The 16,474-nt window shown below is 43.2% G+C and overlaps 1 protein-coding gene across 2 annotated transcripts; it reads right to left on the bottom strand.

Annotated features, from left to right (window-relative positions):
- Positions 1 to 1,977: 1,977 nt before the first annotated feature.
- Taf9b (TATA-box binding protein associated factor 9B) lies at positions 1,978 to 16,262 on the bottom strand. Of its 2 annotated transcripts, NM_001167988.1 has the most exons (8): positions 16,181 to 16,262; positions 14,683 to 14,802; positions 14,000 to 14,081; positions 13,414 to 13,550; positions 13,201 to 13,335; positions 11,231 to 11,300; positions 4,811 to 4,921; positions 1,978 to 3,761 (listed from the first exon to the last, which is right to left on the bottom strand). In NM_001167988.1, the coding sequence occupies exons 1-8, from the start codon at positions 16,241 to 16,243 to the stop codon at positions 3,598 to 3,600; spliced, it is 882 nt and encodes a 293-aa protein (NP_001161460.1). In that variant the 5' UTR covers positions 16,244 to 16,262; the 3' UTR covers positions 1,978 to 3,597. The 2 variants fall into 2 exon arrangements, with proteins under 2 accessions (NP_001161460.1, NP_001001176.2); NM_001001176.2 differs by lacking the exon at positions 16,181 to 16,262 and having other exon boundaries at positions 14,683 to 14,946.
- Positions 16,263 to 16,474: the final 212 nt, after the last annotated feature.

Consider the following 16,474-nt stretch of genomic DNA (forward strand, 5'->3'; position numbering starts at 1 on the left):
TTATACCTTTTTTTCTTTGCTGGGCATGGTACACTTTGATCCCAACACAAAGTTCAATACTGACCAAGGCTACCAAGTGAGACCTGTCTAAAAACAGAAAAATAAAACAGTAATTTTCCAAGTTTTTTTATGCTATTGATTAATTCCAACACCCACTAAAAGTATGACCATTACAGTATATGTGAACACATCAGATAGTTTGTTTTTAAAGTGTAGAAATCTGCTGGAATCCTTGGTGCCTCTGTCCCACTTCTTGGCTGCCCTACATTGGACAGGTGTTGCAGGGGTTTTCACCTTGGAAACCCTTGATTCCATTTCCCCCTCTCTGTTTACTCTGCCGGGAGTTACTGTGGAGCCCAGGCTGGCAAGGATGGGCTTCCAGATTTCATTTTTTTTAATTGGATGTTTTATTTACATATCAAATGTTATCACCCTTTACCAAAATCCCTATCCCATCCTCCCTTACCCTGCTTCTATAAGGGTGCTCCCCCTCCCACCTACCCACTCTTCACCATCCTAGCATTCCTCTACACTGGGGCATCAAGCCTTCAGGACCAAGGGCCTCCCCTCCCACTGATGCTAGTGAGATGTACAGAGGGTCAGGAAATAGAACAGAGGTGTATAGCAGTGGGGGATAGGGAACTGGGGGTAGCAACCAGAAAGTCCCAGATGCCAGGAAAGCAAGAGGCTCCCAGGACCCAAAGGGGATGAGATTAGCTGAAATACTCCACAAAGGGGAGGGGAAACCTGTTGAGACCACATCCAGAGGTTAGGCATGGCCCCCTGCTTGAGGGATGGGGCCACCCACCCATCTCCAAAATTTTAACCCAGAATGGCTCCTGTGTAAAGGAATTAAATACAGGGACAAAGAGTGGAGCAGAGACTGCCCCACCTGGGGAATCCATCCCATATGTAGACACTATTGCTGATGTCAAGAAGTGCTTGCTGACAGACTGATAACAGCTGTCTCCTGAAAAGCTCTGCCAGAGCCTGACCAATATAGATGTGGATGGTCACAGCCAACCATTGAACTGAGCACGGGACCCCAGTGGAGGAGTTAGGGGAAGGACTGAAGGAGCTGAAGGGGTTTGCAATCCCATAGGAAGAAAAATATCAACCAACCAGAGCTCACAGGGATTAAACCACCAACCAAAGAGTACACATGGGCTCCAGCCACATATTGTAGCAGGGGATGGATGGCCTTGTCAAGCATCAGTGGGAAGAGAGGCTCTTGGTCCTGTGAAGGCTCGATGCCCCAGTGTAAGGGAATGCTAGGACAGTGGGGCGGGAGTGGGTAGGTGGGTGGTGGAGCACTCTGTGGAGGCAGGGGGAGGGGGTGGGATGGGGGGGTTTGGAGGGGAAACTGGGAAGGGGGATAATATTTGAAATGTAAATAAATAAAATATCTAATTAAAAAAATAAAGACCCGAGGGGATAATAGTTTGAAAAAAATAAAATTACTAATGTTAATTAGTTAATGATAAATGAATGTTATAGGCATGTATTTTAAGTAAAATCACTTTGAATATTTCCACCTAATCCCCATGTTATAAATGAGGAATTCAAATTTTGATGTGTGTGTGTGTGTGTGGAATGACAAGAATTTTACAATACTGTTTGACCTAGCTCCAAACTCACGATCCTGATGCAGCCAGACGCCCCCCCCCCCACCTCCAGTGCTCATTGTTTCCTGCTTTTTCCTACCTCATGGGATACATGCTTGTATGTAATCAAAAAGGGTATCTAAGACAAGGGACCATCTTAGTTGTCTCCTGGCTTCCCTCCCCAAAAGCAACCAGAGCTCTATACATGTACAAATTCCCACTATCTTAAGTTTGTAAGACATAATGCCATATTCTTTTTCTTTACCATGACTCAAATGCTAATTCCCAGCAAAACCATGCTGCCAGCATCATGAATTGCTATACTGTTGCCTTGGTCACTTTCCTTGAATCCCTTCAGCCAAGAAATGAAAGGTTAATGATTAAAGTTAAATTTTTATTAACAATGTTGAAACAAATATATTAATAATTATATAGCTTTTACAATCTTGGAACTTTCACACACACCAGCTAAACCCTCACAACATCCCTGTGAGGTAGGCAGGGTAGATGTTATTTCCCTATTACTAGTGAGAACAAGGCTCCGAGGTAAAGTAAGGTCACATTGTTGGTAAATGAAACTAATACCAGAACCTAGGCTTTCTTGTATTCTGCCTCCCTGAGAACATTCTAGTCCTGACATCTGTGTTGTATACTGCACATTTCTCTTATGGTATTGATCAGATCAGCTTTCACTAACCGTCCTAGACAATTAAAACTGGCATGAAATATCTCTGTCTTGTTACTGATCTATTTCATGTGTCAAACACCACCCTATGCTGATACTTAGTAAGTTTTGATGATCCATGGCTATAAATTTTAAGTGGCATGAAGGTTTCAGAAAGTTTTTCCAATGTTGGCTATGTGGAACTTAAACCAAATCAAATCAGTTCTTTTTATACTTGGAAAAAAGCTTTGCTGTTGTTCCCAGTGAGTCTTGTACGTATGTATTAACAGAGTAGAAGAAGGTGTATAGAAACATGGTTGGGAAATTTTGGGGTACCTAAATGGAGTCAGGTGACTTTTCCCTGTTGGCCTGATAGGGAAAGAGAATCAGAATCTTCCTTCAGGCTTGATCCCATCTTATGTGTGACACCCTCAGCAGCAAGCTAGAAAGGTGGTCTGAATGAAACCAACGGACTGGTTCAAGCCGTAGTGACCAAAGCATATATATATGCAGGTGGTTAAGAAAAACAACAAAGTTCTTTAGTGGTTTTGTCTGAGTCCAGTGTAAATTACTTTCCAAGGCAGGTTTTAAGTTATATTTTAAATTTTAAACATGAAAGATTGTGAATGCAATTGATGCAAAAGTGCCTATCAATGAGAAGTGCTTAGCAGGCATGAAAGGCAAGTGCTGAGACCCGAATGCTCTGTTAGGAGTGAAGAAGAGCAAAAGCAGACACTCCGGTTCACAGGAACTGCAGAGTGCCAGGCATCTAGGGCATATTACACATTCCAGTCACAGTCTATTACATTTAAGTGCAATGGCAAATGACTTAAGGCGATGAGAGGTGGGAACAGAAAACAAACGAGATCTAGATAGGAAATCAGAAAAGACCAAAACCCAAATACATTCAAAATGGATTTAGCACACTTCTAAATCCACTCTTCAAAAAAAAAAAAGTTTCCTAAATTGAGAGATTTGGTTCCTAAATTGAGAGATTTGGTCAAAAAGTGACAATGTGAATAGTTCACTATCAAAAGAAAGTCCTGTTAAATGTAAATGAGACCAGGAGCTGAAGTCCAAGCGCTGCTGCTAGTGACACATATCGGAAAACTGCTTCTAAAAACAGAGTTGCCATGGTGAGACTCAACATTAATGAAGCTGTCTAGAAGCAAGTACTTGTACTGTAACAAAACCTTCCAGATGTAACTAATGTGAAAAATATTACTACTACGTTTCTAAGATAAAACTTATGAAGACTTAGGCTATTGAGTCCGCCATATGGGCCCAAACACACAAAAATGTTAATGTATGCAGAACAGACTTTATTCCTTACATGGTGTCATTGTCATCGTCGTCATCATGCTTCCTCTTCAGTGGGTTTGAGTCGGTGGCTGTGTTCTGTGAGGAAACCATGCTGGTGGTAATGAGAATATTTTTGGGCCCAATCATTGAAGGATTAATCAGAACATTTTGGACTGCAGTTGCTGCAGGAGCTGTAAACAGAAGAGAACCCCCACACCCAGATATGAATTACCCAGGAATAAATGTAGACAACATAGAGAATGTAATTTTAGACAAGTTTCAATAGCACAGCACATAACTACATCATAGAAGAAACAAAGGTAATTATTAACAGTAGAATTCAATCTTTAAAAATTTTTATCTTAAATTTGCCAATTGTGATATTTACTAGGCATAAGGATGTTTGGATATATGTATATATAAATATTAAATCTTCCTAAACCTATTGCAAAATTAACAAAATTTTTATTTTTAATTACCTGAATTTTTAATTAGTATTCAGTGCATTGGATTCATGTGCAAGGCCAGGAGACATGCTTCTCTGATAGGGCATTTTCTAAAACAACTGCGTTTATAGATGTGTGTGCATGCTTGCGCGGGTGTGTATGTACCATGGAACACATATGGAGAGCGGGGGACAACTTCTGGGAGTCGGTTCTCTTTATACCATGGGGGTTCTGGGAAATTGAACCCAAGTCATAAAGCTTGGTGGCAAGTGCCCTTACCCAAGAGCCATCTTGCTACCCCAACTTTTATCTAAGTTGCTACTTTTATGGAGATATGTTTCAAAAGATCTGCAGTCTAAGCATACATATTAGGAAACTGCTGTGTCAGCAGTCTATTGACATTAGTCCAATCACAGCTGCCACCTATGATGTGAATAAAGGCACATTTTCATTCACATTTACATTGGGATCATACACGTTCATCACATAACTATTCCAGTTCTTTTGAGATTTTACTCAACATGCTTTTCCCTGAAGACATCTGTGAACCCCAATTTCTTTATAGTATTTTAGAATTTAATGAGCACCTCAATATACTACCCTCGTCCTGAAATTTTAGGTGTATGTAAAACTTAATGCAATTGTACAGACCTTGCATAAAGAACCCTGGTTTGCAGTTTTACCTGCCACCTTCCTGTTGTGACACTAAACCAAAAGTCTTCCTACAGTTATACATACTGTTGTAGAATTGACAATTACTCATGAACACTGTCCCCTCTCCTGTATCATGTTACCTGGCTTGGCAGGTGTGGACTGAGAAGGTGGAATCTGCACAGCAAATCTTTGGCTTGTCACTGACACCGGAGTTGCAGCCTTATTTGGGCCAGATACTGCTTGTGGGGGTGCTATAGTTGAAATGAACAGATTGTACTAGTTAGATGACTTCATACACATTCATACTCTATGGTCTATAGCTTATAGGGATACACCTTCAAAGTACAGAGGGCAATGGAAGATGAGAAAGTATCATCAGAAATGAAGGCAGAGTAATTTAAGATTTTTACAATGGGTATTATTCCCCAGGAACCTCTCTCTCACTCTGGGGAGATTTTTCCTCACCTTTCCTTAGTGGAAATATGTTTCCTGTGTTTTAAAATAAAAAAGTAATTGATGCCACAGGGAAGGAGGATGCTAGGGGTGTGTGTGAGGCAGGGGGATGGTTGCATAAGGTGGGTGGGTGGGTGGGAGAACCTTCTCAGAGGCAAAAGGGTGGATAGGGTGAAGAACTCTGGGAGGGGGGACTGGAAAAGGGGGCAACATTTGGAATGTAAATAATAAAATAATAAAAACAAAAACAAAAAACAAAAAAGTTTGCTTATTTTTTTAAAATTTTTAATATTTTTTTATTACGTATTTTCCTCAATTACATTTCCAATGCTATCCCAAACATCCCCCATACCCTCTCCCCCACTTCCCTACCCACCCATTCCCATTTTTTTGGCCCTGGCGTTCCCCTGTACTGGGGCATATAAAGTTTGCAAGTCCAATGGGCCTCTCTTTCCAGTGATGGCCGACTAGGCCATCTTTTGATACATATGCAGCTAGAGTCAAGAGCTCCGGGATACTGGTTAGTTCATAATGTTGTTCCACCTATAGGGTTGTTTGCTTAATTTTAAAGACTGAATGTTTAAATAGAAAGTTTGGGTTAACACTTATATTCTAGGTGGTTAAACTCTAAATGATTAACAGATGCCCAGTAATGTACAAAAGCAACTGGTACTAAAATTGGCTTCCTTGCACGTTATGGGTAACTGATCACTATGCCCTGTTGTTTTTAAGTGCAGTAGTACACACCTGTCTAGTGCAGCTAGTCTGGAGGTAGGGTCAGGTAGAACACTTGAGTTTAGGATTTAAGACAAGCCTGGGCAACATAGATAACTTTCAAAAAAGCAAAATTTTGATATTCCTTTAATTAATGTGAATATACGGGTAAGTAGAATATGACTGACGAGTTACAGTTTTTATATGCAAATTTCTGTTCACAGGAGGTCATATGTAGATTATTGGAGCTACACACCTAACTGATAACAGTTTAAAAATGCTGGCATGTACAGAGAGAGGGTCAGGAAATTGAGGTGTGTAGCAATGGGGGATGGGGAACTGGGGTAGCCACCAGAAATCCCCAGATGCCAGAAAAGCAAGAGGCTCCCAGAACACAATGATATTAGCTGAAATACACAACAAAGGGGAGGGATGAACCTGTTAGAGACCATATTCAGAGGTTAGGCACAATCCCTGGTTGAGGGATGGGGCCACTCACCCATCTCCAAATTTTAATCCAGAACTGCTCCTGTCTAAAGGAAATGCAGGGACAAAGAGTGGAGCTGAAGGAAAGGCCACCCAGAGTCTGACCTACCTAGGGATCTATCCCACATACAGACACCAAACCCAGACACTATTGTGGATGCCAAGAAGTACTTGCTGACAGGAGCCTGATAACAGCTGTCTCCTGAGAGGCTTTGCCAGATGCTAACCAATACAGAGGTGGATGTTTGCAGCCAACCATTGAACTGAGCACGGGGTCTCCAATGGAGGAGTAAGAGAAAGGACTGAAGGAGCTGAAAGAGTTTGCAACCTCATAGGAAGAACAACAATATCAATCAACCAGACACCCCCACTCCTCAGAGCTCCCAGGGACTAAACCATCAACCAAAAGTACACATGGAGGGACCCATTCCTACAGCCACATATGTAGCAGTGGGTGGATGGCCTTATCTGACATCAGTGTGAGGGGAGCCCCTTGGTCCTGTGGAGGCCCGATGCCCCAGTGTAGGATGATGAGGTGGGAATGGGAGGGTGGGTGGGAGAATACCCTCTTAGAAGCAGGGTGGGGAAGGGATAGGAGGTGTGCAGAGGGGAAACTGGGAAGGGGGAATGACATTTGAAATGTAAATAAACAAAATAACCAATAAAAATGCTGGCATGTAAATTTATATCCTGAGAATATGAAGAGATCGTTCATACCTCAAAGATCAAATGCTATGTGGGCAGTATTCTTCAAGTGTAATATGAATACTCAGAAGGCTGAAGAATAGCAAGTTTAAGGCTATCCTGGGTTACAGAGTAAGACCCAGTCTTTTAAAAAAATTAGTCTTATACTATAAATATGAGACCTATAAGACTCACATTAAAGATAGTAAGAGTCATGAAATTAATACAAGTAAAAAAAAGAAGAGGACTTTTTTTTCAAAAAAACATGAAAAAAATCAGAAAACTTAATTTTTTATTTTGGGGGATAGGGGTTTGAGACAGGGTTTCTCTCTGTGTAACCCTTGCCGTCCTGGAACTCACTTCGTAGACCAGGCTGGCCTCTAACTCATATCCTGCCTGCCTCTGCCTCCCAAATGCCATCACTTCCCACCTCCTTAATTAAAAAAAATTACAAATAATGATTACCATTCACTAAAAAGACCTAAGGCTCTTTGGAGAAGTATTCCAATCTAAAACTTGGACATAGAAATAAAGGGAGCTAAAACCATCCAGTGGAAAAAAGACAGCATTTTCAACAAATGGTGCTGGCACAACTGGTGGTTATCATGTAGAAGAATGTGAATTGATCCATTCCTATCTCCTTTATCCATAAGCTGGAAAGAACCCAGATGCCCCTCAACAGAAGAATGGATACAGAAAATGTGGTACATTTACACAATGGAGTACTACTCAGCCATTAAAAATAATGAATTTATGAAATTCCTAGGCAAATGGTTGGACCTGGAGGGCATCATCCTGAGTGAGGTAACCCAATCACAAAGGAACTCACACAATATGTACTCACTGATAAGTGGATATTAGCCCAGAAACTTAGGATACCCAAGATATAAGATACAATTTGCTAAACACATGAAACTCAAGAAGAGCGAAGACCAAAGTGTGGACACTTTGCCCCTTCTTAGAATTGGGAACAAAACACCCATGGAAGGAGTTACAGAGACAAAGTTTGGAGCTGAGACCAAAGGATGGACCATCTAGAGACTGCCATATCCAGGGATCCATCCCATAATCAGCCTCCAAACACTGACACCATTGCATACACTAGCAAGATTTTGCTGAAAGGGCCCTGATATAGCTGTCTCTTGTGAGACTATGCCGGGGCCTAGCAAACACAGAAGTAGATGCTCATAGTCAGCTATTGGATGGAACACAGGACCCCAACGGAGGAGCTAGAGAAAGTACCCAAGGAGCTAAAGGGAACTGCAACCCTATAGGTGGAACAACATTATGAACTAACCAGTACCCCGGAGCTCTTACTCTAGCTGCATATGCATCAAAAGATGGCCTAGTCGGACCTCACTGGAAAGAGAGGCCCATTGGACTTGCAAACTTTATATGCCCCAGTACAGGGGAACGCCAGGGCCAAAAAGGGGGAGTGGGTGGGTAGGGCATTGGGGGGGTGGGTATGGGGGACTTTTGGGATAGCATTGGAAATGTAAACGAGGAAAATACCTAATTAAAAAAAATAACATAATTCCTTTAACAAAACAAATAAATATAGACTTGCAAGGTAAAAAAAAAAAAAGAAAAGAAAAATCAAATGCAAGAAAATACAGCTATTCCCACAAAAAAAAAAAAAAAAAGAGAAAGGGAGCTAAAACCATCCAGTGGAAAAAAGACAGCATTTTCAACAAATGGTGCTGGCACAACTGGCTGTTATCATGTAGAAGAATGTGAATTGATCCATTCCTATCTCCTTGTACTAAGGTCAAATCTAAGTGGATTAAGGAACTCCACATAAAACCAGAGACACTGAAACTTATAGAGGAGAAAGTAGGGAAAAGCCTTGAAGATATGGGTACAGGGAAAAAATTCCTGAATAGAACAGCAATGGCTTGTGCTGTAAGATCGAGAATTGATAAATGGGACCTTATAAAGTTGCAAAGCTTCTGCAAGGCAAAAGACATAGTCAATAAGACAAAAAGACCATCAACAGATTGGGAAAGCATCTTTACCTATTCTAAATCAGATAGGGGACTAATATCCAACATATATAAAGAACTCAAGAAGGTGGACTCCAGAAAATCAAATAACCCCATTAAAAAATGGGGCTCAGAGCTGAACAAAGAATTCTCACCTGAGGAATACCGAATGGCAGAGAAGCACCTGAAAAAATGTTCAACATCCTTAATCATCAGGGAAATGCAAATCAAAACAACCCTGAGATTCCATCTCACACCAGTCAGAATGGCTAAGATCAAAAATTCAGGTGACAGCAGATGCTGGCGAGGATGTGGAGAAAGAGAAACACTCCTCCATTGTTGGTGGGATTGCAAGCTTGTACAACCACTCTGGAAATCAGTCTGGTGGTTCCTCAGAAAATTGGACATGGTACTACCGGAGGATCCCGCAATACCTCTCCTGGGCATATATCCAAAAGATGCCCCAACTGGTAAGAAGGACACATGCTCCACTATGTTCATAACAGCCTTATTTATAATAGCCAGAAGCTGGAAAGAACCCAGATGCCCCTCAACAGAGGAATGGATACAGAACATGTGGTACATCTACACAATGGAGTACTACTCAGCTATTAAAAAGAATGAATTTATGAAATTCCTAGCCAAATGGATGGACCTGGAGGGCATCATCCTGAGTGAGGTAACACATTCACAAAGGAACTCACACAATATGTACTCACTGATAAGTGGATATTGTCCCAGAAACTTAGGATATCAAAGATATAAGATACAATTTGCTAAACACATGAAACTCAAGAAGAGCGAAGACCAAAGTGTGGACACTTTGCCCCTTCTTAGAATTGGGAACAAAACACCCATGGACGGAGTTACAAGTTTGGAGCTGAGACCAAAGGATGGACCATCTAGAGACTGCCATATCCAGGGATCCATCCCATAATCAGCCTCCAAACACTGACACCATTGCATACACTAGCAAGATTTTGCTGAAAGGACCCTGATATAGCTATCTCTTGTGAGACTATGCCGGGGCCTAGCAAACACAGAAGTAGATGCTCACAGTCAGCTAATGGATGGATCACAGGGCTCCCAATGGAGGAGGTAGAGAAAGTACCCAAGGAGCTAAATGGGTCTGCAACCCTATAGGTGGAACAACATTATGAACTAACCAGTACCCCGGAGCTCTTGTCTCTAGCTGCATATGTATCAAAAGATGGCGTAGTCGGCCATCCCTGGAAAGAGAGGCCCATTGGACTTGCAAACTTTATATGCCCCAGTACAGGGGAACACCAGGGCCAAAAAGTGGGAGTGGGTGGGTAGGGGAGTGGGGGGGGAGGGTATGGGGGACTTTTGGGATAGCATTGGAAATGTAAATGAGGAAAATACCTAATAAAAATTATAAAAAAAGAGAAAAAAGAACGCAGTACATTATTATTGACTATATTCACTATATTTATGATATATTTCTTGAATGTACTTCTACATAAATAAAATTTTCTGTCTTTTGTTTAAATCTTTAATCTTAAAATGAATTTTATATATGATATATGCTAAAAATCTAATCTTTCCTGCATACGGCTATACATTTTGTTCCAACACCATTAATTAAAGAAACTATTCTTTAAAAAAAAGAAATATAAGAGGCTTGCAACACCATATGTCAGGAATATCCACAGTGTGATTGAGAGTTATCAAATTGATATCAGGACACAGCTTTAAGGGCTCTCACTGACAAATATAGGATAATTAGTATGATTTTCTTTTTTGGGATGCGATCTTTCTATGCTACCCAGGCTGATCCTTGTACTGTGTTTAATAGGGAATATTAAAGACTATTTTTAAGAATGTTGAACTTTTCGTATATTCCAAACTTCTCTGAACCTGTACCCACTTTATTGAGACATTTGTTTAAGTTCTATTATAAGTAGGTAGCTGGCATGGGTGTGTTTGGAGACCTGAACATAGAAGGTGGAAACAGCTAAGAATAAAGAGTTTCTGGAATCACAGTTTATATGAACAATGGATGGGACAATGTAATTTGGCATCAGTGTCAGTTTTTGTGTTTTTTTTTCTCCACTGAATGATTAAAACTCATGTTCATATTTTTACCAGAAGATGAATAAAATTTATCAGTGGTAACATATTGGAGTTTATGACTCCCATTTTGACTTGGGTTATGGTTCAAAAGCAAATGCTGAGAGGCTGTTTTTCCTGTTCAGAAAGGCCATTTCCCCCTTTACTTACCTACAGGAGGAGTAGTTGGTCTACTACTGACCGCACTTAATCTAGGCACTAGTCTTCCTTGGTTAGGTCCCTAGGGGATTTAAAAACACATTAGTTTTCATGGTAAGATTTGATACCTAAACATGATGAAGAGTGAAAGTGTAACTGCTGATGTGGGTTATTATTGGATGATCCAATGCAACAATATTTGCTTTTATTGTGTTTTTCTTTTTGTCATGTTACTGAGGAGTGACTGAACTCTTCTGTTTTAAAACCAATTATTGGGAGTTTTTACATCCGTCCATATATCTGTACATACAACACTATCATTCACACACACACACACACACACGTATATGTGTGTGTGTGTCTGTGTGTATATATATATATATATATATATATATATATATATATATATATATATATATATGTTTTTCGAGACAGGGTTTCTCTGTGTAGCCCTGACTGTCCTGGAACTCAGTCTGTAGACCAGGCTGGCCTCGAACTCAGAAATCCACCTGCCTCCACCTCCCAAGTGCTGGGATTAAAGGCATGCGCCACCGCTGCCCGGCTCAGTTCTGTATATTTAAGGTAGATAAATGCTCACTTGTATTATAATATTGGATTTTAAATAGTCAGTGTCTTTTTTTTAATTAGGTATTTTCTTCATTTACATTTCCCATGCTATCCCAAAAGTCCCCCAAACCCTCCCACCTCACTCCCCTACCCACCCACTCCCACTTCTTGGTCCTGGCGTTCCCCTATACTGAGGCATATAAAGTTTGCAAGACCAATGGGCCTCTCTTTCCACTGATGGCCGAAATACTCAGTGTCTTAATTCTGCCTAAAATAAAACTGTCTTATAGCAGAGTTTCAGAAAACAAGGGTGGCCCAATAAAGAGAGTTCTCTTTTCAGTGCTCAGAGAGCCTTAGGTCATATGTCTGAAAAAAAGTCTAGATATGAATGACATACCATTCACCTCACTATTGGATGTCACACACAAAAAGCTATGGCAAAGTGGAAAGTTTGTGAGCTACCAGATCTGGGAGTCAGTCCTAGCTTTGTCCCTGACTCCAATGCAAAAAATTCCCACTGGGTTAGATGAAATAATAAAATTCTTCTAGCTCTGAAAAAAAAATTCCAAGAATTATTTTAACCTTTACTGTGCCATCTACAGGAATTTGGCTTTCTGTAAGTTTACCTATTACTTCCACTCTTTAAAAAAACCTAAGATGAGCCAGGCATGGTGGCTCACGCCTTTAATCCCAGCACTCGGGAGGCAGAGCCAGGCAGATTTCTGCGTTCGAGGCCAGCCTGGTCTACAAAGTGAGTTCCAGGACATCCAGGGCTATAGAGAAACCCTGTCTCAAAAAACCACACAAAAAAAAAAAAAAATCCTAAGATGGAGGGATCCAAAGGGGATAGGGACTCCATATGACAGACAGAGTCAACTAACCTGGACCCGTGGAGGCCCCCAGAGACTGAACCGCCAAAGTGCTAGGATGGGCTAGACCCCTTCCCCTCACATGTGTAGCAGATGTGCAGCACAGCACAGCTTCATTTGAGTCTCCGAACAATTGGAGTGGGGACTGTCCCTGAATCTGTTGCCTGCCTGTGGATTCTCTTCCCCTAGCTGTGCCACCTTGTCTGGCATCAGTGGGAGACTTGTAGTCACTCCTGTAGTGACTTGATGTGCCAGGGTAGGAGGGTACCCAGGGGATTCTCTCTTCTCAGAGGGGAAGGGAGGATGTGGGGAGTAGAAGCTGTGTGAGGGGGGACTGGGAGGAGGGGGGCTTGGATCCCGATATAAAGTGAGTAAATAAATTAATGAAAAAAACCCCATAAGCTAACTAAAACTCCCCTGTCCTCCGTTTTGACATAAGCAATTCATGTAGCCTAAGACAGCTTTGAACCCCTAATCCTCCTGCCTTAGCACCCCTACTGTTGGAATTATAGGCACTAGTTACTACACCTGTCCAGAAAACCTTACCTTTTTAACTAAGGACTTCAGCCTATAGTTTGGAGCTGTTAAGCAGTATCTATCAGGTGGCAGTCTGGGTCCTGCATATGGCTTAATCAGCGGCAAAGGGGTTTGATTCTTCTGCCTTGCAATATCTAGTAAAAACTAATAGAGAAAAATACTCATTAGAAATATACCTTTTAAAGTGTAAGTAAGAAAAACTGCAAATAAACGTTTGCTCACATCTCTTGGGGGAGGAGAGGTAAAGGACTGGTCAGCCCGACACTGGATGGCCAGTCTCACGTCATCGGCATCAACAGTGGGTTTCTTAGCATGACTCGAATAAATCTTTGCATCGTCCAGAATTGTAGTCACATATCCTTTAAGAGCAAAATAATTTTTTCTTAAACGAATGAAGAGATTTCAAGGCAGGATCTTAACTAGCCCATACCGGCCTCACTATATCGCCAAGGGATCCCTTGGAACTTCCGATCCTCTTGCCTCTCCTTCTCAAGGGCTAGATTACAGTATGCATAACCAAGACTAACCTAAAAGCACCTTACTATTTATGCTCCCTGGTTTTTAAAGGTTCCGCTAATTTCTGGAACCTTTATGAATTTTGGTTTTAATCGCTAATTGTCCTATTCGCATACTTTACTTATGCGGACATGCCATATCTAAATACTACAACCCCTTAACTTGCGCTCCTTTTTAGTGCTTTACTCATCTCTAGATTAGTAACAACTGCTTTTGGTTTAAAGTGTTATAGCAAACGAGCTTCTCTAATTCATGAGGTCAGGTTTTGGGTGTATTCACTTATTTAACTTACGGAAAGCAAATTCCAACATTTGATTTATAACCCTTGGCTCATACTCTGTGATTCCCATATCCTTCAGGATCTGTGCCATCACCTGTGGATTCAAAGAAAGACAAAATGCCAGACGGAATGCGCGATGTTAAGTGAAAGAAATCAAGGCTGGATGGAAGGCATATTTTTATATGCAGCAAACCGTTCCTCCTTGTGCCTCTCCCAGTGTTTGCCTATCAGTGATCACACAAAATCAGGCATATGTTCTTGCTGAAAACTTTTAGCAAGGGTGGGAGCAAAGGCACAAGAATGGCCTTTACCGGCTTTCCAGGCAGAGGTAGGGGTGGGTCCAGCTGGCTGTCATTTTCGGATCTGTCAGCGAGGGAAGCTACTAGCATCAGAACCCATGTCGCAGTCAGGGAATCCTCGTGAAGCGAGGAGGCTGCGGACTTGTGGGTGGGGGTGGCCTCGGGCCAGCGAGACAAAGCCCCGCGGCAGCCCTTTGGAGGGGCTCCCCAGGAGCAAGGACGGAGCCCCAGGGACAGGGGGACTCCACTGCCCTTTCCCAGCCACGTCTACCGGCTGCAAACGGCGCGCGATCCCCGCCAGGCGCTCGGGCTCCCCCGGCAAGCGCTCGGGCTGGCCTGTCTCACAGGTCCCAATGCTACGGAGTGCGCCGGGCCCTGCTCCCCGCGCGCGCTTACCAAGGCATCTCTCGGAGCGTTCTTGATAGGCGCCATCTTGGCCGGCTCCATTTTCTCTTGCGGCTCCTCAACCTCGGAGATAGAGCTGCAGGCGGTTTCCACCTCGGTCTGGCTCCACCCCTGTGGGGGATGGAAGGCGGTCCTAGCACGCAGCTCCCCGGCCGGGGCTGCTTCCCAGCCGCCAGCCCCCACCTGTGTGGACTTGGCTACCCGGGGCCCATGCAGGTTCGGAGGTGGAGAGGTGCGGAGGAAGTCGCCCTAGCGATGCTCAGCGACTCTGCGCCATGCAGCGCCAGCTCCCCTCCGACCATCCTCACTCCCACTTAATGCCCACTGGTCCTCGGAGTTTCCTGGAATTCCCTCAGAGGCCCTTCCTCCACTCGGCCGCTGGGTGAACATGGTTCTGGCAAACGCGACAGCCCGTTCCATTTGAATATCACATTAACAACGAATGTGTATCACCACCTCGGCACACAGGCCATGTTGATACTGCAAAATTAGTTGCTCCTTAGCTGACATCCAAATTTAAGTGGGCATTAGGAAATCTTTTTCAAATCTGGGAACCCTACCCAATAGACCAGAGGTTTTCGACCTGCGGGTTGCGACTCCTTCGGGGTCGAACCACCCTTGCACTGGGGTCGCATACGCTGTTTACATTACAACTCATAACAGCAAGAAAATTACAATGATAAAGTAGGAACAAAAATACTTTTATGGTTGGGGGCTCACCACAAGCTGAGGAACTGCATGAAAGCATCTCGAAGGGGGAAAGCCACTGCAGTAGATCCGGTTCTTCACACGTGGGGATTTGGTCTAGCCTACAAAAGCACCGGCTTCCCTACGTCCTCACGGTCTGAGGGGCTCCAGCCTCTAGGGTGGAAACTGGACTCTTTTTTGTCTCCCAGATTGCCCACTCCCATATATATATATATATTTTCAGAATAGGGACCGGCTAAGAGAGGTTTCGAGCGGTTAAACGCTCTTCCGGCATGACAAGTCTGATGACCTCTGAATTCCACAAATGCCCCTGGGCGTGAGTACCCCGAGGTTCACGAGGTTCACGCCATGGCTTCTACTTCCCCTACCCTTAGAATTACGAAGTTAACAGTCTCTGGTTTAAAACGAGTCCGAGAATCCCGTTCCTACGTTTCTCAACAGCCCTGTTCTCTTCCGCCTTCGAAAAGGTTGCCAGGACACCTGGATCAGACACAACCAGGCCCATTAATTAGCGACAAGTCCTATCAGGGTAACTTCACAAAATTACATCCCATCTCGTTGGTACCTAGCTCTAGAGCGTTGATAGTAGCATCTTTCCGCCGACCGCTTACGAAGATTAGAGAATTAGGCCTACCAAATGAGGCCCTTTCACGTCCTCACAACTGAATGGGCCTCGTAGTTATAACAAAGACTGTTTTACTTAAAATTCTCCAGGAGTACCTCTCACAGATTTAACATTTCGGGGCTTAGCGAACCCTTCAGTTTAGGTAGGGCAGTTTACCTCATCCGAGGACGACTCCTCCTCGACAATCTGGTCAAACGCATCCGACTCCTGGTCAGCCATCTTGAACTTTGATGCTCTTGCGGAACCCACGCTGACGGCTCCCAAGCCCCGCCCCACGCACCCCGAGCCCCGCCCCCTGCTCCCCCCTCGCAGCCCCCCGCCCCACGTGCCCTGAGCCACGCGCCCTGCTCCCCCGCCCTCGCAGCCCCCCCTCGCCCTGCTCCCTAGCTCTTCCTTGTCCCGCCCGTAGCGTCTTTTCCCCACTCGTAAGCCAGCTGACCAGTGTTCAAA

The sequence above is a fragment of the Mus musculus genome, chromosome X (assembly GCF_000001635.26).
Source record: "Mus musculus strain C57BL/6J chromosome X, GRCm38.p6 C57BL/6J".
Taxonomy (NCBI): domain Eukaryota; kingdom Metazoa; phylum Chordata; class Mammalia; order Rodentia; family Muridae; genus Mus; species Mus musculus.